Source organism: Poecilia mexicana, unplaced genomic scaffold (assembly GCF_051168715.1).
Source record: "Poecilia mexicana isolate PSO_F unplaced genomic scaffold, ASM5116871v1 scaffold_2, whole genome shotgun sequence".
Lineage (NCBI taxonomy): Eukaryota > Metazoa > Chordata > Actinopteri > Cyprinodontiformes > Poeciliidae > Poecilia > Poecilia mexicana.
This window is the reverse complement of record NW_028263371.1, coordinates 48,661,713-48,684,761: the sequence shown is the minus strand read 5'-3', so window position 1 is coordinate 48,684,761 and position 23,049 is coordinate 48,661,713. Positions and strand designations below refer to the sequence as shown.

At 36.6% G+C, this 23,049-nt stretch overlaps 1 protein-coding gene across 1 annotated transcript in view; it reads right to left on the bottom strand.

The window, feature by feature from the left end:
* Positions 1-23,049, bottom strand: part of thsd7ba (thrombospondin, type I, domain containing 7Ba) — a 120,454-nt gene that overhangs the window by 47,330 nt on the left and 50,075 nt on the right. The window contains exons 11-13 of the mRNA XM_088008347.1: positions 16,242-16,433; positions 5,678-5,944; positions 5,250-5,428 (exon numbers count right to left, since the gene is read on the bottom strand). Coding sequence (XP_087864473.1) covers positions 5,250-5,428; positions 5,678-5,944; positions 16,242-16,433 — 638 coding nt within the window. The remainder of the gene's footprint in view (positions 1-5,249; positions 5,429-5,677; positions 5,945-16,241; positions 16,434-23,049) is intronic.

Below are 23,049 nucleotides of genomic sequence, written 5' to 3'. Positions count from 1 at the left end.
AAGGCTTCATGGATACAAGTTTCACCACCTTAAAAGTGTTCAACATAGACATGTTCTAACTCAGAGTAAAATAAGACACCGGTAACATAAATCCTGGACCTGATTTCAGGTGGCATGCAAATTGGGGTTTCCGTGTTCTTAGGCATTCATTTCTCACACGCGTCTAAAATTAACCTGTATGCCGACGTCTTCCTACTGTTGAACGTCGTTGTCAGAGCAGTCTAAATACCACCACCCGGGTGAATTTATCACCTTTGTGAAATATATTATCACTTTTCTGCAGTGTAATTATCATGCTATAATGTGATAGTGTTCAAAAACACACTTATTATCTGTGACAGCAACTCAATGAGGTAAATAAGGTTATTTATTTTTACACTTTATTACATAAAACTATTCAAAATTTATACTTATTTTTTTGTTCAGCCAGGATTACCCAAATTATTTCTCTTTCCTAAATAGTACACAGAATAGCAAAATTAAACAGTAGTAAGCAATGAGAAATGAGATGGAATGAGACGGATTGAGAGGAAATGAGATGGAATGAGACGGATTGAGATGGAATGAGAGGGAATGAGACAGATTGAGAGGAAATGAGAGGGAATGAGAGGGACTGAGACGGACTGAGAGGGAATGAGAGGGACTGAGACAGATTGAGAGGAAATGAGATGGAATGAGACGGATTGAGATGGAATGAGAGGGAATGAGACAGATTGAGAGGAAATGAGAGGGAATGAGAGGGACTGAGACGGACTGAGAGGGACTGAGAGGGAATGAGAGGGATTGAGAGGGAAAGGGAGAGAATGAGAGGGAATGAGATGGATTGAGAGGGAAAGAGACAGATTGAGAGGAAATGAGAGGGAATGAGAGGGACTGAGACGGAATGAGAGGGAATGAGAGGGACTGAGACAGATTGAGAGGAAATGAGAGGGAATGAGAGGGAATGAGAGGGACTGAGACAGATTGAGAGGGAATGAGACGGACTGAGACAGATTGAGAGGGAATGAGACGGACTGAGACAGATTGAGAGGGAATGAGAGGGAATGAGAGGGACTGAGACGGAATGAGAGGGAATGAGAGGGACTGAGACAGATTGAGAGGAAATGAGAGGGAATGAGAGGGACTGAGACGGAATGAGAGGGACTGAGACAGATTGAGAGGGAATGAGAGGGAATGAGAGGGACTGAGACGGAATGAGAGGGACTGAGACAGATTGAGAGGGAATGAGACGGACTGAGACAGATTGAGAGGGAATGAGACGGACTGAGACAGATTGAGAGGGAATGAGAGGGACTGAGATGGAATGAGAGGGACTGAGACAGATTGAGAGGGAATGAGACGGACTGAGATAGATTGAGAGGGAATGAGACGGACTGAGACAGATTGAGAGGGAATGAGAGGGACTGAGATGGAATGAGAGGGACTGAGACAGATTGAGAGGGAATGAGACGGACTGAGATAGATTGAGAGGGAATGAGAGGGACTGAGATGGAATGAGAGGGACTGAGATGGAATGAGAGGGAATGAGAGGGACTGAGACGGAATGAGAGGGATTGAGAGGGAATGAGGGAATGAGAGGGAAAGAGAGGGATTCTGGAGGTGTTTTTGTATTAAATGTGCATTCAAGACTACAACCAAAACACCCAGTGAATGTGATGGTTAAAGCTGGTAAGTAAATCCATGAGTCACATACCGAGTCATGTACTGACATAAGCTAAGGTGACTGAAAAAAGAAAAACACCTCAAACAAAAAATAACATTCAACTGAAATCTTGAAGTGGCATCTAAAGACATCAGATAGGAAGTTAAAGCGTGGGCTCAAATTGGTCTTTTGAATAAATAAGTAACCTATGCATACAGTGAAATCAGTTACAAAGTGGCTTAAGGAAAACAAGGTCAGCGTTTTAGAGAGGCCATCATAAAAACCCTCAGGGCAGAGCTGGAAAGGTGAAACCTGTGAAAGAATATCCAAAAGGTTCGACCAAACTCATCCTGTTTAAAAAGGCAGTTTTAGAAAACAGCAAAGAAACAGCAGGAAACATTCTGAAATTTAAGAAAGTAAAAAAAAAATCTCAATATTTGTAGTCCCATCTAAACTGAAACTGAGAAAAACATGTATGTGATTGTATTTAAAACAGTTAAAAATCTCTTATGAAACTGTATGTAAATATCTCGTTTACACTGTCAATAAACTTTCTTGATTATTATTTTTTTTAACAAAAACCAAATGTAATGTCTTGCCCACAGTAGACAGACAGCTTTGCTCTGCCACAGAAAGTTTTCCTGGTTTCTAAGATAACAGCAATGTTGCCAAAAAATTATGTCTGAACTTCAGAAAGCAAAAACAACTTTAACGGGTGAGTTAGTGAAATTAGGAAAAAATGACATTTCGGTAACCTTCACAAATACAACTAACTAATTTATGCAGAATCCGGGGATACAGGCGGCTTGTGTATTTAGTATTCTTCTACTAAAGTTAGCCCTTCAATTATTTTTCTCTCCATTTGTCAAAGAAAACCTGAGGGGGCGTTTCACATAGATGAATTATTCATGTGGATTAATTGTCTGATTTTTACTCCTGGAAAGAAAGAAAGAAAGAAAACAGACCACTTCATAGAAATCTCATTTTAACTCAATGCCTGTCTTCCACACAACCCTTTTAACACTGTAACCATTTCTGCTTCTTATTTCTATGTGGCCCTTCGTCTCTCCAACTCTTATCTTTCTCCTAATCTTTCTTGCTCACTCAACCATTAGACGAGAGGATGACTTGTGGTGCTCTGTAAATTTCATCTCTGTCAAGCCAATCACTTCTGGCTATGGCTCAAGGAGGAACATCTGCTGGTGGGAGGGACTCTAGTCTTCGTACGATGACTGCTTCTCAGTCAGCAAAAGCAGAGCAACTGTCTGAAAGACGAAGGCAACCGTTTGTGATAGCAATATTAACAATCACTCCAAAACCATAAGAGGGGCCGACTGTAGACACTGAATGTCGGCTTGAAGTCTGAGCAAATTCATTGATATTTCAAGCAAGCTGCTTCCTCTTGCACCCTGTTGGGCCGCCTGAGGGAGGTCCTTGCTTAATGTAACAGAATGGACAAATAACCTTACAGATCTTTGCTTAGTGCATTAGTGTAAAGGTTGCACTGTCTTTCCACCCACGTCTCAGGGAGATGTGCTTAACTCCAAATAGCCAATTTGGTAATGTTAACAACATGCTGCACTCCACCCTCAGGATATCGCTACGAGCTCAAGGGCAGCAAAGAGCTCCTGTTTCAGGAGGAGGGGCTGTTACAGGGCATTAAAACAGGGCCCACACAGACATTGTTAGTGGGCACTTAACCATCTGTACACAACTCTCCACTGGAACGCGTCTGAATATTTCTCACAAAGCCACGCCTCATCTCCATATTGACCTCCACGAACGCTGGCGTCCTTTTCCAGGCCATCCAAGCATACAGGCAGCATTCATAAAACCCTTCCTCGCTTTAAACCATGACCCCCATGAGAGAAGAGCTGTTGCGGAGTATTCTGAAAACCTGACTGTGGAATATCAAAACCTCCCATCTGTCCACTTCTCTCCTCACTCTCTGCGTTTTCCCCGTTCTCATGTCACAGGAAGGGCAAGTCCTGCAAGGCCAATGATTTAGTCTGACTGAAGACTCCAGGAAATGAACAGGTCACCCAGGAGTCGCACTGTCTGACGGGCAATAAAGCTCGTCATTGAAGTGTGAGCAGAATGCAACAAGTTCACTGAGATAGCGTTTGGATTCCAAACAAAGAGGATGAAGAAATATATTCAAAGAACATACTGCAAATATGTCATGAATTTGGATGGAAACTGATGTATATGCCATATTAATGTACTGGTAAGATAAAGTTATGCATGTCTTTGTAAAATATGATGTGCGGACAATTTTAGCATTAAGTAGGCTTACTGTCTGTCCTATCTGGATTCTGTTGCATGGATTTTAGGAAACTATGTTGATAAAGAAGAGAAATAAATAAAAAACAAACTTACTTTACTATTTATAAGCTAAAATCTTTAGTTTTACTTCGCTGTAAGAAAAAGACAGAAACACTTTTGCAAGTGATTTGTAAAAGAACCTTTTCACATTAGGTCTTATTACATCAATAAAAAAGTAACAAAATAATGCATAATTACAAAGTGGAATGAAAAGGTTGCGTATAAATAAAAGTCTAAAACGTGGAGCGTGCATTTCTATTACTCAACAAAATCCTGGGAATCCAACCGTTCTGAAAAAGGCCCAAGAGGCTGGTTAGAATTTATGACATAAAAATGTAACATCCTGAATGCTGAGTAACACACCAGACAGGTCAGGAATAACGTTCTGATGATAGCTAAAGCAGGGTTTGATAAGGTAAAACCATTTCCAAAATTATGAAAACCTCACTGAAATGTTCAAGCAATCATCTAAAAAGGAGTAAGACATAACAGGAAAACCTCGTCCTCCACTCAAACTGACAGACAGCTGACAATAAGCTGTGAACAGCTTGGCCTTAATGGAAGCATGGAAAGAAAAGAAATCATTGTTGAATGAAATCCACAAATAGACCCACTTATTACTTAACAGGAAACATTTTCAAGGAGGTACTCTGAATCGAGGCTTTTATAAAAAGGCCAGGTCTGGCCTAAAACCAACACAGCATCCTGTAGAGATGTTTTTGTTCATCAGGGATGGTTAATGGGAGATGCGGAGCTTATCATAGGCCAACTGAAGAAAAAGATAAAGGGTATAAAAGTCTTGAGAAAGAGGTTTCCTTCCAGCAGCACAATTACTCCATGCACACAACCAGAGCGACACTGGAACTGGTTTAGATCATGGAATGGTCCACTCAAAGCGTAGAACACAAAAGAAAAGAAACATAAAATCTATCTTAGCAGAGAATATTTCAATCTGAAAGCAGACAAGCTATTTTGTAAAGTGAGAGGTGATTTTTCAAAGTATTGTCAATGGCAAGTGAAGATGAAAGCTGAACAAATGAATGGCACACTTTTTAGATTAACATTTACAAAAATGTCTTGGATTCCTTTCACAGCAAAATTATGTGGTGCATAGTTTTAGTCTGTCACATTAATAATCTCTGTGGAATACGCAAAGGTTTTCTGAAGTAATGTTTTAAAACAAAGAAGTTCAAGAACAACTGCAATAATGAATAACTGTTACCATGACTGTTTTATTTCTGTATAAATGACGTGTTTTATAAAAGCTCAAAGCCGTCCTTACCTGGTTCTTCAAATCCAGCTTGGGGCAGGGCTGTCCGCCGTTAAAGGCTTTCTCCCTGAGCCACTTGGACCTGATTTTCAGCCCGCTGCCACAGGAGGAACTGCATGCCGACCAAGAAGACCAATCACTGAGCTTACAGTCCAGGGGGCAAGGGATGTGACAAACCTCCACGATGTAGCCTACAATTGAACAAACAAATTCAGCCTGATTCAGAATAAGAAGGAGCAATCAAATCCCATATTTTTCCAGACTGATGGTTGGAAAGAAAGCTCAAATTCCTTCCACAAGTAACAACTTCAGCCTATTGTTTGCCTAAAAGCTGCACTGGTAGAACTAGCAGATCTTGAAACAGTCATCTGGAAAAGAAGAGAAGTTGGAAACCCTCTATGAAGATCATATAGTAGATAATCTTTGAAATTCAATTATACCTGAGTCTGTGCAGAGCGCGGGGTTAACCAGGCGTCCCCGCTGGTCAATGCAGGCCACGGCTCTGTACCGGAGACCTTGGCCGCACTCTTTTAGCTCTCGGTGCCTCATCCAACCGTGCAGCGACTCGAAAACCGGAGGATTTGGAAGGATGCACGCAGACCAATTCCCAAATGGCTGAGACAAAAACTCATTACAGGGACAAGTCTGGTTCTCTTCCAGCGGGTACATTTCCTGATTCAGGCAACGCTCCTTCTTTTTGCTACGGCCTAAGCAGAAAATGGACAAAACAATGAAAAGTTGTGACAACAGGAGCAAGATTCAAGTTTTAATGAAGTTTGAAGAAAACTCTGCCCCTTGTACAAAAACGGTATAAACTACTGAATACACAAACTGTTTATTTTTAGAGTTTGTATTCACTGGTAGGGAGCTAACAAACACTGATTTTCAATTGGGGAAGACAATTGAGATAAAATATTTATAACGATTTGAACTACACCAACTTGCTGCTAAATTATTCATAGCCATCCATCCTTAATATTGCAATGTGGGCAGGTGGAGAGACTAGAATACACATCAGCAACTTTTTGATGGTGAAATGTTTGTTTAAATTAATGCCACTGTGGGAAATCTCTCTACAATTATATAACTTCTACTTATTTAATATGTCCACTGAAGCCACCTGTATTTAATTCTGACTCGGCTAATATAATCTCCGTGGTGAGAATCACAAGTTCTGCAGCAAACTTTGTAAGAATGTGGAATACTTTGGATACACAGCTACTTCACATTCTCAAACTTCTCGAAAATTTAAACCACATCTGAAACTCGGAAATCCATCAAAAATGTCCCAGGAGGCATAAAATGTGTTTCTTATGTTCATGTCGCTTAGAAATTTGCATGATGCATTTCAAAGAAGCAGTGTTGCATTAGCATCTTAAAATAAACATCCACTAAGATCTGTTTGAGTGAGTTTGTTTGAGTGGATCTGCGTGCTCGCTGTCGAATGACCATCAAGTCATCTGAAAGATTTGAATTTTTCTGCAGCAGATGTTGGAGTGTAAGTGTTGCTAAATGTAAATCAAGTTCTTTCAGTTTCTTGGTGGCATGAAAAAATGTTTGTCAGTTTGTTCAACGATCAACTTTACTGCAGCTCCTATCGCCCGAAATTAAATTTTTTTCAGCAGAAGTAGAATAAATGAATTCCAAATCAGTTTAGTGCATCGTAATTAGGTGAAAGAAAGCATACTTCCTTTCTGTTGGATCCCTAAATAACCTGAGGGAACAACTGGTGTTGTTCGAAAGCATATAAAATTTTAATTTTCAATTTATGCTCAAAGCCCCAAAGGCAAAAGCACATACTTGTTTTCTTTATGTTGCTACACCACAGAGAACTGGAACCACGGGGATCCAGAGAATTACTTGTCTTGTTGCATTTTGTTTGTAGCTGACAATTTTTATTTCTTTGTCATGTAAATATTCTTTACTTTGTCAAAAATTGATATAATCAACAATGGAAATATGAATAAATTCCTTATTTCACAATGATAATAAGTAGAAGACAAGAAATTATTATTTTTTTCTTCTAATTGTTTTCAGCTTTAATTTCTCTCCGTTGTTCCCCTCAAGTTGTAGTTTATCAGTAACGATCAGAGACAGTAAAAAGTTTGACTGTGTAGATTAATAGATTCTTGAAAAAGAGTCAACTGTCAACATTTGTTAAGAATTGGCTCTATATATATTAACTGAATTGAACTGAATATCTTTGGGAAGACTTAAATTCAAAAGACAAATTTAACTTTATTAGTATTTTGCAACCTTCAGATTTTTTGAGAAACATGTTTTCTGTAGATGGAAGTCTTAATCATCAAAATTTATAGAACCAAACACTTAGAATGTATCAGTCTGAGTTATTTATCTGCAAAGCTTTTTTAATATCAATATATATACATATATATATATATATATATATATATATATATATATATATATATATATATATATATATATATATATATATATATATATATACAATAATAATAGATTAATTTCAGAAGGAGTTACCAAAAGGCATTTGTGATAAAACAGAAAATAACTGCATAAATATTTTTTATTCCTTTGCATGTCTCAACTATGAATACTTTGTTTAATTAAAATATAAATAAATAGAAAAAAAAACATTATTCTGGCATTATCATGCATTAATATTTATAAGTGTAATTTGAAAACATGTGTCAACATTTTTAATGCATCTTGGAGAACCTGCAATTTTCTGTAGCCTTTTAATTGACTTAGCCATGAATTTTAAAGGAGATGATTATAGAGCATCCTGAAAATACTTGTCAGCAATGTCAGGGCAAAGTGCTGTTTGGTTAAAGAATTACCAATAGGGTAATTATCTCAATGCCTGCAGGAAGAGGTTCTGGCTTTCTTTCTTTCTCTCTCCAGGTCCTTGGGACTCAATACCCTTTATGCCTTTCATGTTTCCCTGCTTCAACACAAACACATTAATTTGATGGCTCATTATCAGAGGTCTGCTGAACTGAATGACCTACTGAGGGGATATTTCAACCATTTAACTCCTTCAAAATAAAAAATTTTCTGTCTCAGGATTTACAACAAACTGAATGCAGGCATTAAGAAACTTGCAGTCATTCCCAGTCACTACTGAAATTGATTGAAAACACTCGAAGTGTATACTGGCTTCAGTAACATAATTTGATATATTTGACATAATTAAGTTTCTCTTCTCTCATGAAACATACACGTTTAATCAACAACATGAGTCTTTTATAACGGTCTTTGTGATAAATGACTCCAGCCATGTTAAAATGATTACAGAAACACATAGTCGTCCTGCAATTAGAACATGGTGGGTTTGATTTCAGTTTTCTCTCGTCTCTTGTTAATGTGTCCCTGGGCAAGGTGCTTCACCTTAAGTTGTCTGGAGTGCTTTGAGTGGTCAGAATGACTAGGAAAGTGGTGCATTAATTCAGTTCATTTATCATATTAAAGATGAACAAAGTTATGAAATAACATATTGGGATCTCACTTCTTTACATCATTTTTACCAGTGTTGATTACACTTTTAATACTCCCTTAAAAGGCTCTGGCAAAGAAATAAACATAGTGACATTGAAATGTTGCATAAGATGTTCAGAATTTTCTATACAGTTAAATTTTCCTACATGTTCTTCAGCTGCGCGCTCTGGCTTAGTGTTCTACAGAATAAAATACACATCAATGCACACAAATGACAGACATGCTGCATGGTTTTTATTTATGAGTATCCTTCATTCAGTGACACACTAAGCCTGTAAGGCAATGTTTAAAAAACTCTGCTGTCATCTCCTCTTCATGTCCTTGTCAATATTAAGCAAATAATTGATTTGATGAAAGGACAACACTCTCGACAGGGTATCAAGACTCTGCATAGCAACCAGCAAAATCATGCAACTGGCTCAATTTGACATTGAAAAGCAAAATATTTTGCCACAGGCATTTATTCAACATACGGTAATGCTACGTTGTTAAACAGATTTCTCAAAATATCCCCATCAAAAAAATCCCACAGGAGAAAGACATGAATAAAAAGTCATTGGCATTTGTCCTTGAGTAAACTAAAATAAAAAAAGTGTATTTTATTTTTATTTTTAAAATAATGACAATAAAAAGCATCACATATTATTATTTTTTTTGTTTATTTTCAATAAGAATTGAAAATAGACATGATTTTTTGCAGTTGTAGCGTCTCTTGTTTGGACCCCATTAAAATCTAGAATCAAACTTAAAATTCTCTATCTTAGTCATAAAGCACTCAATAATCAAGTGGATTGTTTTATAAACAAACTGATCCAACAAATTTAATGTTTGCAGATGAGATTTGAGACACATCTCATGAATGAATGAATGAATGAATAAACTGAAATGAATTGTTGCCGTCATGGCAGGCAACACCTAACTAACTATAATATTGAATGCATTTTAAGACAAATGTATAATCGTCACCTAAAAACTCAAGAACCCAGCTGTAGAAAAATTTCATTTAGGCCAACACCAACCAAAGTCCTGTTTAGTAAAGGTACTAAATAGCATTTCTAAGTTACTTTTGGAAATGTCAATATGTAATAAAACAACCGTCATTTAGGATCTTTGTGCTCATTTCTTGTGGTCAAAAATTCAACCCATAAACAACAAACACTGAAATAGGCTAATTATAATGCAAAATCATGAATGTTATGTCGATTGGTAGCTCTAACTTGCACTTATGAGTGAGTGTCTGCTTGGTTGTGTGTCCTGTTTCGTCTTTCGATTGGCTGTCAACTTGTTAAGCGTCTACCAACCCTCTAACCAAATGACTCTTGGATATAAGGACCAACCTCTTTGCTCCTCCTCAGAGATAAGCAGGTATTGACTTTGGAAGGATTATTATGCAAATACGGGATTTCTGAAAATATGTTAATACAAAAGCCAATTCGGATGGGTCTTTAAGAGTTTGGTTACAAAAAAATAAAATAGAAAATCTATTCTAATCCTCATGATGAATAGCAGATTCTCACAGACTGACGTGTGGAAAATAAACACTTTGATCTTTGTTTTGACTCTTTAAAAATAAATCAAAGTTTTGCCAGTCAATAAATATATATTTTTTTGTTCTCTGGAGTATATGTTGGGGAAATCTACTCTTCCATTTACAGAAATAAGCTAATAAACGATCTTGTTTTAGCCTGGGGGCTGCACAGTGGCACAGTTTGTAGCACCGTTGCCTTGCAGCAAGAAGGTCGCGTGTTCCCGGCCTCTGGCCTTTCTGAGTGGAGTTTGCATGTCCCTCCATGGGGAATCTCTGCATGGTCTAGTCTACATCACTAATGTGATTTATTTACCGTCTAAATCAACTCATCCATCCATAACATATTCTTATAAATCATCTTTTAGCCATACCAGATGTAGAAGTAGCAGTTTTATTCAGAGCGGGTTTTTAAATCCTGTAAAAAACAATACAACTATCACCAAAAATTTAAATTAAACTAAAGTCCATATTTAATTGGAACAACTTGTATATTACCTCAGCAAAAAAAAAAAAAAAATAAAATAACTAAATTAAAATGTTTGTCAGGATGCTGCAGACTCTCTACATTGTTCTTGTTAGAAGAGACTGTCCTAACTGGAATTTCTTTCACCAATGGGAAGACAATACCCACAAAAAAGTGAACCCTGCATTGTAAATTCGTATTATCAACATTGACGTTTCTTTGAACATTGTGAAGGTCAATGCTGGACATATCTGCTGAGAATATCTGACCGGAGCACGGAGATGGTCACATGACTCACAGAATAGGAACTGCAGGAGCCTGTAGAGTCTTTCAACGTTTAAAAACCCTTAAATACTCAATTTTTTTAAACCTATGCTTATGAACATGGGTCATACAAGGGCTCATATTCCTTATCCTCTCATGCATCATTTAAAAGTGCCTCTCTTGACACTCTGAACCAACACCTGGGATTAGATCAGTACACCCTCCACCTGTCCCACACACACAAACCAAAGCACAATAACGCCACTGTAACTTTACAATAAACAAGGCTATAAAAGCAGCTTCTCTTGACCTCTACACCCTTTACACCCAAACTGTTTTTCCCATTGCCTGAATGGGAAACAGATGAAAAATTAACTGCTTCACAAAGAAACACCAGATGGCATTATATCGTTTGCTTGCTGATACACTGTTGAAATGGAGATAGTTATGGACTGGCTGTGAAGTTAAAAAGAATATCACATACCCATTAAAAACCAAATAATAAGAGCTTTAATGAATTCAAATCCCTTAAGAATATATTAATTACAACATAACAGTCACAATCAAAGTAATTACTTTGTGTACTGTAAAACAAACTTATTTGAACATTTCTAGGCCTGCTCCAGACGGAAAGAGCGGATAGAGAAGTGAAAATGTGAAAGAGTGAAAGAAGTGAACTCTTGCTCCTCTCATGCAGCCGTATTTGTCTCATGGAGCCAGGGTGTTGTCATCCTCTAGAGTTTGCAGCCGCTGAGCTGCCCATCTGTTTCTGAAGCGGTTCTGATTGCAAACATTCCTCCCAGAGCGAGAACACGCTGCTGTCACACCGCAATCCACTAACAATCTGTTCAATCTACACCGCCGCTGGTGGCTGATTGAAAAGTACCAGTGCGACATTACTTCACTTCGACAAGGACATCGACGGCGACCGCGTCACTTCAGGCATCACAAACAGTCAGCGTTAGAAATCAGCAATTTTCAGCTCATTCAGAAACTACGTGCATCATTTCTGACTTAAATTGCTCAGGTGTGTTCGACTAATGCACAACTCACACCTGGAAATCTGCAGACCTAATTATGTTTAGCCTTGGCAGATGAGGGTTTACAAAAAAACAACACATCTGTGAAAGAGGAAAGATTGTGGCCAAGAATAAACTACCTTACAAACAACTTAGACTGGTGTGACAAATATCAAAAGCTAATTTATAAATGTCATCGGTTTTAAAATTTCTGTGCTGTTTAGATAATGAATAAAAATTAAGATATGTGGCTTTTGCTTTATGATAATACGACTTAAATGTTTTGACTACATGCCTAATGATTAATTGACTCATATTATACGGTCACAACATAGTAATAGTTTTAACAAATATGAAAAACATTACCTACAAATGTTTTATGTATTTGGTACCATAAACTTTTACTCTTAAAATGTCAGTCTTCTCTAATCAGTCTCATATAGAGTGATAAAACCGTTCAAGCTCACATTGTGCAAATTATTTTCTCAGAAGAGCATTTCAAAATGAAAGTTTAACATTTCATCAGGTTACCATCAGTGCAGTACATCACAAAGTAGAAAGTGTCAATTTTGTAACTTAATATAAATTTATAACGAACACAAGAATTTCAAAAATATATTTGTACATAAAAATATTTTTGTCACAATGAAAACAATAAGTATAACCATTAGAAAAACAACAAATTAGGACATAAAATTTAGTTAAATGAAGGAAGTTACAAACCTAAATGGGATGGTGTCAGTAGCATCTGCAGTATTTCTAAATGCAACTATTCTAGCATAATTCAGATATTTAAAAGCGAATTCTGACTAAAACGACTAAGAGCAATTGCAAACAGCTCCAATGCTGGATAGATTAGTTAAACCATTTATCTGCAGCTAAGCTCCAACACGCACACATCTAATCTGTGATCAGTGGGAGACATAATTCCTGTTTGAATCATGATGCATCACAACATATTGCAGGGGGATATGGCTGCAGATCAACAAGTGTTTGGAAACAAAATATTCATTTCTGTGTTTGTCTTAAAACATCCTCAGTGTCTGATCAGTTTACCATAAGCATACATCTGAGTATTTAAATATCAAAGATATGCAGTCATATTCAATAAATTAGTAAGAATGGTTAAATAGGTTTTAAACATTTATTTTATTAGTCCCATATTTCTGTATAAAAATTATTTTTATTGATTCTAATTTTTAATGTTTCACTTTCATTGGCTGTAGTTGGAAAAATCATCACTATTGACAGAAATAAAGGCTTGAAAACATCGTTCTGTGTGTAATTTGTATATTTTGTTTCCCTTTATCAATTGAGATACAGAAAAAAAAGTTCAATATTCTAAGCTATTAAATTTGACTGTATAACTTTGTACAGCTTCATTAAGACCTCAATGAATAATACTAAACACAGAGAGTCATATTTTGTTGCTTCTGACTGTTTTGACAAAAATTTTAGGCTGTCAAAGCTTCCAACTGTAGCCAAGCTTCCATCCAATAGTCATGCAAATTTTGAGCGAACATTTCCATTCTCAAAATGAAGAGGCTGCAAAGTAGCATGGCCCACACATTTAAAAAAAAAAAGAAGAGTCCTCCCTTCCCAGCTGGGAGTTAGGGCTTTGACATGAGCTTCCTGCCTCTAAGGTACAGACCCACTCAGGGGCTTTCCACTCAGAGGTTGTGTTAACAACACATTTTCCCTATTTGACTATTAAAAAAAAACAAAAAACAGTGACATAAACATTTTAAAACCATCATGAAAGCCTCTTTGCTTTCTTGAGGCTCCATCATGTCTGAGTTTGTTGCCTCTAAGGCACAAACCCAGCAATAAATTGGAAAGTTCACTAAATCAGAACGTATTCGAAAAAAGCAGTTTCCATCTCTCCTGTACGGCACTAACTCTTTTCAAAAAAGTTAAAAACTTTTAAGCGAGCTTAAAAGCTTTTTTGTGAAATTGGGAGTTATTGAAATTTCTTTTCATCAACCTTTTCTAATGCGAAACTTTAGTGTGAATAAAAAACCATTAACGGAAACATGGCTTATGAGTCACAATGAAAGGGGAACAATGAATACTTTATGCTATTTTTTTTAATTTTAGCCTTTTCTTCTATAACATAAAAGCTTTTTCACCCCTATTATGGCGGAATTTATTCAGTGTAATTACATAACCACATCAATGTCAATTAAAGATTAGATTTAACCTATTTCGTATTTAACAAGCAGTAAAACACTCCCCAGCACTGCTACTAATGAGCATATACACACTACATAACTGCAAATCCATCATACATATATTAATGTATCACCACCTACAGGCAGCCATACATTCATGTAATTTGCATGTCTTTAGGCTTGGAGGAATCGGAGCCCCATAAGGCATCAACATGCAAATTCCACCAAGAAAACCAGCAGGTCAGAAAATGACTGTGCTACTCTACCAGACCCAAACAGAGCTAGTGTCTGACAGAGAAAGGCATATACTTCTATTCATGCCAAATGTAATTTGTGGTTTTTAATTCCCCAATGCCTAAAGGCTGAGGTACGGCTTCAAAAGCGTAAGGTACAAGGTCAGTGATTTATGTGTTGTTTAAGACATGTGGGAGAGCAGGCAGGTGGATGTGTCAGAGGTTGACAAAACACAGAGCAGGGGCGGCTGCTCATTTTGTGTTTTTCCTTCTTCTTTCAGGCCAGGGCAGTCTGTTATACAAACTGTGGTTATAACGAATATGACAGCACACAAAGCAAAACGTCTGTGGTGGATTAGAGATCCACGGATTTAAAACAGTTATATCACAATTAATCTGTAGGTTCTAAACTTTTATAATAAATTGATAATGTTAATAATGCTATAGACATCCATTAACATATTTTGAATTATTTCAAGAGGTACTTACCACAAAACTGCCTAATATCTTTCAGCAGAGCATAACTTCTAATACAGTCAGTGTTCTTATAAGCAGAATGTAACAAAGTGACCTTTTTGTTCATGTTTCTTTCTTTGGTGGCTCAAATATTCCTGATTTTTTTTCCACTGCCAACTCCTTATCAGTGGTAACTTTATTTTAAAATGGCAAATGTCATCTATCAGAACACTAACTGCACTACTTGTTTTTTCTTGACATCCTTCAACAGTTTGAAAAAACACATTGAGTTAACAGGTAAGTCTATTATTTTTAGTTTTGAGTGAACAGGTGCAAAGTCTTTTGTTTGCTTAGTTTGTATGTGGCAAGCACTTCTGTTTCCTTCATATTTATCTGACATGACCACTGGAGGACCGAAGTAAATGGAGAAGCAAATAAATCAAAGAATTTTTTTTTTTTTTTTTTTTTACATTTTTTAACCTTATCCATGTTATTTTTAGATCCTGAATTTTCTGTTTGAATTTTTTTTGGATATCTCTCTCACAGCTTTGATGTCCACTGAAGTACACCGACTTACACTGACATTTATGAAACTGAATAGTCTTTTGTTAAAGAGCTTTTTGGCTCTAAAATAACTTCCACTTCAGATACAGAGAAAGCAGTCAGCATCGAGCTCAAGGAGGCTTTACAAAATAGATGAAGTGTCTAAGCGTAGGCTGCCAGCTTCCTTAACCATAGACTGGAGCTTCACAAAAAAACAGAGCTCATCCGCCACCCATCAATCTCTGTGACAGAGAAATTTAAACAAGCCCTGAAATTTGGCATAATCAGTTTAAATGCTCATAACACCTTTTATAACCAGCACAGGGTAATCAGAAATAGAACAAATTATTCCCAGGGAAACCCATCGGAAAGCAATGTCTGATGTCATGTGTTAGTTTCTCAGAGCGTTATGAGGGGAGAGAGGCTAAGTTTACTACAACCCCTTCAGCATTAGATTAAATATTCATGAGGACAAATAGTGTCCAATCTGGTCTGCAACCATGACATGTAAATCATAATCTGCCATCTGCACAGAAATTGGGGATAACAAGCTATAAAGAGCTAATTTCGACCTGGTGAAATGCTAACAGGGACGGTGTAAAGTTATAGTAAGACGACCTGAATTACAGCCGAGGCGACGCTTACTGAAAATGGTACAGCAAAGTCCACATGCTTTTGAGTATGTGAGGAATATGCAGCAATTAGTGCTGTCCAAGGAGCAACAAATAAATCCCGTCTGCCGCTGCCTTGGTGAGATCGATACGGATCAGGCTGTCCAAAGGCTGCCAGTTGTTTTTGCATGACGTTAATGTTCCCGAAAGATTAAAAGTAAAAGAAAAGTCCGTACCTACAAGTGAACGCCTGCGAGTGCGTGAGCTGCCACATCCGGTGCAGTCAGAAAACCTGGACCAAGCAGTCAGAGTGCAGTCGTCCTTGCACGCCACCCGGCATTCTCTAATCTGAGAGGGAATGGGTCCAGCCCATTGCAGGCACTCTGTCATGTTGGCTGGCTCTCCATCTTCCCCAACACAACTGATTCCTGCAGACACATGGAGAGGAAACTATTCCAATTAAAATGATTAATATTCACACAATAGCTGGTTCAGACTTTAGTAGGGCTGAGAAAGCAGCGTAGGGCACAGAAGTTTTGCGGACCCAAATATATATATATTCAGTTTGAAATATATTAAGTTCTGGAGTTAACCAAGTTCTGGAGAACTTTGAAACTTAAGTTTTGACTGGGAGAAACTTTTTGATCCAATTCGACTTAGGGCTTAGCAGGTGGCTAAATATTAGGGTGATTGAAAAGAGGCCCTCCAATTTCTGACACTTTGAGCTAATATAGCTAAGATATACTAAATGCCAATATACTAGAGGAAACATGCAAAAAGTTGGTCAGCAATTTAAAAAAGTTGGTCAGCAATTTAAAAAGGCTTTGCTTGCTGTAAAGCCAAAAATAACAATTTTAAAAAATTAAAAACAGATTTTGAGAAGGGCAGAAATAACTTTTTGTAATCATTCTGTAAGGCATATAAATAATGTTATGCTTAACTGTAGCAGTGGTAAAGATGTTTTATTTTTCTCTTTATTTCACATATTTGAACATTTAAATATTTTTATAAATATAAAGTACTCAGAATAAAAATTATTCATGGTCATATTTGTATGCAAGACGATTAAAAAAAAAAAATTTCAGAAATTTGAGTTGAATGCAAATGAGAGAGATGCGAGTCGTGCAGCAGAACAAACCTTCTGGAAGAACAGGTTGGATTTAAGTGATTTTCTTTTTAAGTAACTAATTAAAGTCAATATCTTGAGGCAACATGTATATATATATATATATATTTTTTTTTTTCCCTCTAATCCTCTTCTATACATTTGTATTGGAATATAAACATTTCCCTTGATAAAGATGATGTGATGCCACATAACTTTTTTTTATTAAACAGAAACAGGGTATAGATAATACATATTTTATTTTTGCAGGTAGTAAGATCCAGATGTCTTTGTCAGTAAATAAGTTAATTCTGACATTGAGAAATAATGACACCTGCTCCAACCACCGAGTTGAATCAAGTTTCTTCAAATCCAAAACAGAGACAGTACAGGTAAGTAGAGTCCTGCCTCATGGACATTTGATAAAAAAATAAAAACACAGTTGAGGAAAAACTTATCCTAAAACTTTGATGCCTTAGAGAATTCACTGACAGGTACAAGCGCACAACCTACAAACACACAATCTATTGTATTGATTCATATCTGACTTTTAAATTTCACCCTCTGACAAAAGCTGTGTGGTTTGCTGTGGGTGCGTGGGGCGGACATTTACATTGAAAGCCCAGCAAAGGCGATAATGACCGTTATTAATGTCCATTTATGTAACACTAAAAATCACAGCTCTAAAATCAAAAGACATTTGTTAAAAAAAGGGAAAGTGATAGTTGCTGAGGGAGCTTTATTCCTCTTTTTAGTAAAAACTTCATAGGAAGAAAGAAATTCACAAGCTGCAAAGAAGTCGTCCAGCTATTATCACTGTGACTGCTTTGTCTTCAATCACATTTATTTCCATCCTTTCACCTGTTCACTTAGAGAGCCAACTCCACCACAGACAGCCTCATTCTGTCATTCTATGTGACTTTTATTAGCATTTCTGTTCTGACTTTCTGACTTTGAACTGTCGACCAGCCAACTTAAGCATAATTATCTCTGTCTGTTACGTCAGCTCATTTGTGTGGCTTTCAAAGAAAACTCTCAGCAACTGTGATACTCTTGCCATAATGTCTTCACCAGTGGCAGGGATCATCTTTTACTATAGACTGCTAGACAAAGGTAAGCATCTTGAAGGAGGTATGTTACCAAATCCTGCCTATATCTTTGTGGTATGATTGAGGAGTACACATAAAAAGGTATTCTTTAAAGATCAAAGCCAGGTTTCCTTCTGTTATCAACCAAAGATCCATTTCCTAATATTACTTTTAATAGGTTTTTAATATTCACATTTTCGCCATCAAGCGTAATTTCCATTTTAATTCCGTGTGAAATGTTCTTCATAAAGTATTGTGAAGAGTGATGTAGACCGGAATTATCAGAGCCATTAAGCCACATCTTTCCTGCACATCAGCAAAACTCATTTTCCACTGAATAATCTTTTCCAGGAGCTGCAGTTCTACCAGGAGAGGTTCATAGTACATTTTGCCAGAACTGACAGTTTTGGAGTTGGATTGTGACAATATGTTGGAAGTTAACGGAAAACCGAACTCTGCAAAGTTGTCGGTTGTTTAATGAAGATTTTCTTGAATTGTTATCTTCCAGATGATTAAATTTGGCCAGGACCACTGGTGCATCCTATATGTATCTGGCCTTTGGGAAACTTAAAAAAGCAAACGGTGTTATACAGTCTGCAAAACTAAAATATTTATTCAGGGTTTTAATCTGAATATTTTTAAAATGCACCGGTTAATCCATTATGTTTTATCATAAATTTAGCAGTAAAGTTCTCCTTCAGGATTCTGTTTCGTTTACAAGATTTCTTAGAGTTTTCTACATAAAGTTGAACTATGACATATTTTAAATGCCTGATATCATAAAGCAATCATGATGTCAATGTAAATGTGTTAGAGACAACACATTTTATTCACATTTTACAACATTTTCTTTTAAACACAGAAAGTAAAGTAAATGAGCTTTAAAAGGTATTGAATCATGTTTTTTGTTTGTTTTGTTTTGTTTGTCAGGGTGTTCCTCTTTAAAATTACTTCCTATAAAGGTTTATCTAGTTAATGTGAAAACTTGGCGTTTAAGCACCTTTCTAAGAAAACATACAAGCAGCAAGATGGTTCCTCACTGTGGGGTCAATAAAAGCCACTTATATGATTTTACTCTATTAGCCTCCATCTATTCTAACGTAGAAGACATTGGGACCCACATACACTTTCCTATACTTGGTCTTCCAAGCCAAGTTGAGCCATTAGGGCTGGAAGGTTTGACTATCTGGCCTCCAAACCAAACAGCCTGCAAGGGGGAACTGGGCAGTCAGCCTCAGCTCATTAACACTATTTCTGCTCTTACACAGACGGATGGCAGCATCCTTATGTTGGGATTCTTTTCTGCCTCTTGGACAGCGCTGTGAGATGGAATTCAACATATATTTATATATAATGCATTGCAATTCTGAGAGAAAATCATCCCTAAGATTAGGATAGATTTTACATTTTGGCAAGATAATAGCTAAGAATACCAAAACAAAAGAACACACAGCCTAGCCTGAGGAAAACACAAAAAGTATTGCTGTGCCTTCACATGTTTTTGAACATTAAGGAAGTGTGAGGTCTTTTGGGAAGATTTGCACTGAACCAAGTCCCTTTGCTAACTTGTTGAGTTTGATTGATCTGCCTGAAACAAGTAAGAAAAAAAAATGTGCAAAGCTTGTAGACTAACACCTAGAAAGGCTTGAGGCTGACAGTACGGCTGAACATGCTCATTCCAGGCATACAGTACAGAAACCTTAAGGTTAGTCTGCAGCTGATGTTACGCTCTAAAGCTCGAAATGCAAGGCTGACATTGATACTTGACCTTGTTTTGAATGGAGTAAACCTCCTGCAAGACGGAATGGCTGATGCAATTGTTTACTGAAGGAGGAATGCAGGAGAATTACACTACAGTTCATTTTACAGAATAAAATAAGCTTGCATGTCTTTTTATGTAAAAAGTAGCCACTTTAATAGGTACACTGTCACTCCGAATGTCAGCTATAAGTGGAAACTGATGCTATAATTTTTACAGCATCAGTAAAAATCTTTTACTGTGGAAAATCTTTTCCAAATCTTCTTTTCAAGGCCTTTTTTTATTTTATTTTATTTTTTAACACACTATGCGTTGATTTCAAGTCAACATGCACTAAAATCTCTGATAATTTACTGCAATCATGAAGAGTTCAAGACATTGTGAAGACTAAGAGGGGTTAAAACCAGAACTGGTAAGGTGTACCTAATGGCTCATAAGTTTTTATGGCTGCTTTACCAATAATCAATCACTATATCCCTGACATGTAGATTATTTTTTTCTAACATGTTGTTCACAGCCATCTTTGCTACATAAACCATGCATTAGATACTATGTTGTGGGTGAAATATGTGAACACATATTTGCAGGAGATTTTTATGGATGTCAGTAACGGATCGTTTCTTTTCAACATCTCGCAGCGTGGGAATACAGTAGCAGTAACAGAGCTTTCATGAAACAAAGATTTGTGCTCTGAGAGCTTTTGTGGCTTCGTGAAAACAGAGCTGCTACTCAGGCGATTTATCCTCTCAAGTTTTTATTACTACGATCAACTTCAAATTTTAGCTATTTGGAGGAGGAAGTGCTTCACAAAGACGGACATAATATGTTTCCCACCTGATTAAAAAAAAAAAAAAAAAATCTGCAATTTTATATGTCTTAAAACATTGAGTCTGTATAGGGTAGAACTTTTCTGAATTAATTTTATTGTTTTATTTCCCCGTCATTCCTCTCAGAGACTGCTGTATTCATTTATGCAGGGGGGGGGAAAAAGAAGACTGTTAAGAACAAAGTTAGAAACAAATTTATACTGCAAATGAAATCATCTTTTTGTTACTATAATGAGAATACGGAGCATTGTGTTGCTGTGGTTTACCTGTAGCAATGCTATGTTTTAAATATTCTTTCCCACAACTGGGATTTTCTATCCTCAGAAAGTATTGAAGGATAAGAAGTGTTTTTATGGTTGCAATTAGATAAGAACGGGACTTTATCAAGGATGCTAATCTCTCTTCATACAACATCCTGCTGGGTTTCCCCCCCCTGGAGATAACGAGCTAACGCTTGGCTTATTTTGAGAAAATAACCATAAAAGATATTGAACATTGTCATGAAGCTATGTTAGGCATAAATACTTTGTGTTGCAATTTGTCACACAAAAAATATATATTTTTATGCCCTAATCAGAAAGAGAATTAGTGAAAGGAAATTCTGTTTTCTGAGAAAACAGAACAATGTGTGCGTTTGCATTGTGTGCAAATATGCACACACTTTATAGAGACCCAAAGGAATCTGGTCTTTTGTTAACAACTATGCATAATTTTACATTTTTTTCCTCACACCAGAGGTCTGAAATATAACATTTGTTACTTTTCTAGGTTCTCACACACTACAAACATCAATAAATATTCATACAATAAATACAATCGCAGATAAACAAAGTACCGAATACCACCTATATAATGTAACATTTTCAAATATACAGAGGTAAGTGCATAGTCGTTAAAGGTCTGTGGATAAATGAAGAAGTCTGAAGTCTTAAATACGCCCTTGTCAATTGTTTCCTTCCTGTACCATGGTCCTTTTCCCAATTATTATGCCCTAATTATATATCAGTCTGACATTAATGTATCCTTGGCCAGTGAATTGGTTCTGCCACCCATGGAGCAAAAGTAACTCAAAGTTCTTTGCCATTCGTAAGTCTATATTTAAATTCCGTCTTTCTACTAATTACGAATTTTAATCTCATACTTGAGTTTTTTTAAAATGTCACAGGTATTTAACTTAGCCATTTTCTAATCACATTCAAATAGGATGCTCTAAAGGTCGATGAGGCTTGCTCTTAACCTGGGAACGCTACAAACACTTTCCGTCGTGTGCTCGTTAAAAATTCACTTCAGAAATGTCAGTCATAATTACAAAGGGAGACGCTCGCTGAGACCGGAACTGCTCAAGTTCTCAAGGCAACACAGAGCGAGGCTGCACACTTCATTGAGTCGGACACATTTAAACAGAGCCACCTTCTGCAAATGTGTTACTGGACGTTTGCTCACCTGTAAATCCATACAGTGTTGCATAATGGTGTTTTAATTATATAGAAAATGGGAACAACATCCACTGACAAATCTAAAATGCTAATTAAAAACCTCTTTACTCTGGAGCAAATCGGCAGCGCTTTACAATTTTCAAAGCAAGGAATTTTCAGATCAAATGATCTAACAATTTCGACTGGCAAATGCACTTTCCTTCTAGTACACTTTAATGTGGCGTAATCATTTTATGTGTTAGATATAATAAAGACACAGTCTAGCCTTAGACATCTAGTTTTAAAAGTATAGTCTATTCTAACAGTCTTCTTAACAGTATAATAAAGAACACTTATGCAATGAGTTTATTTGGTAACACTTTATTTGAAGGGGGTTGAATAAGACTGTCATGACACTGTCATAAACATGACATAACACCTGCCATGAACATGAATAAGCCTTCATGAATATTTATGACTGTTGCCATAAAGCGTCATTCAGTAAATTATGACAATACAAAGTTGACATTATTGAAAATGTCTTTGTTATGACAACTTGACATTAACCAGGAAATCATTACAGTTCAAACTTTACCTTTAATAACATAAAGTTACCTAATTTTTAAAGTGCAATCAGTAATACTTTTATAACAAATTTATATCAGTAATGATTTCTTGTAATTCAGTGTCATTACAGTCTTATTCACCCCCCTTCAAATAAAGTGTTACTGTTTATTTCTATAAAAGGCATCTATTAAAACACATACAATTTTTCATAAATTAATGTCAGGAAATGTATCACTCACAGGTCTAAAAGCCCAAGTGATGAAATGGGCTATTTTCAGCCAGG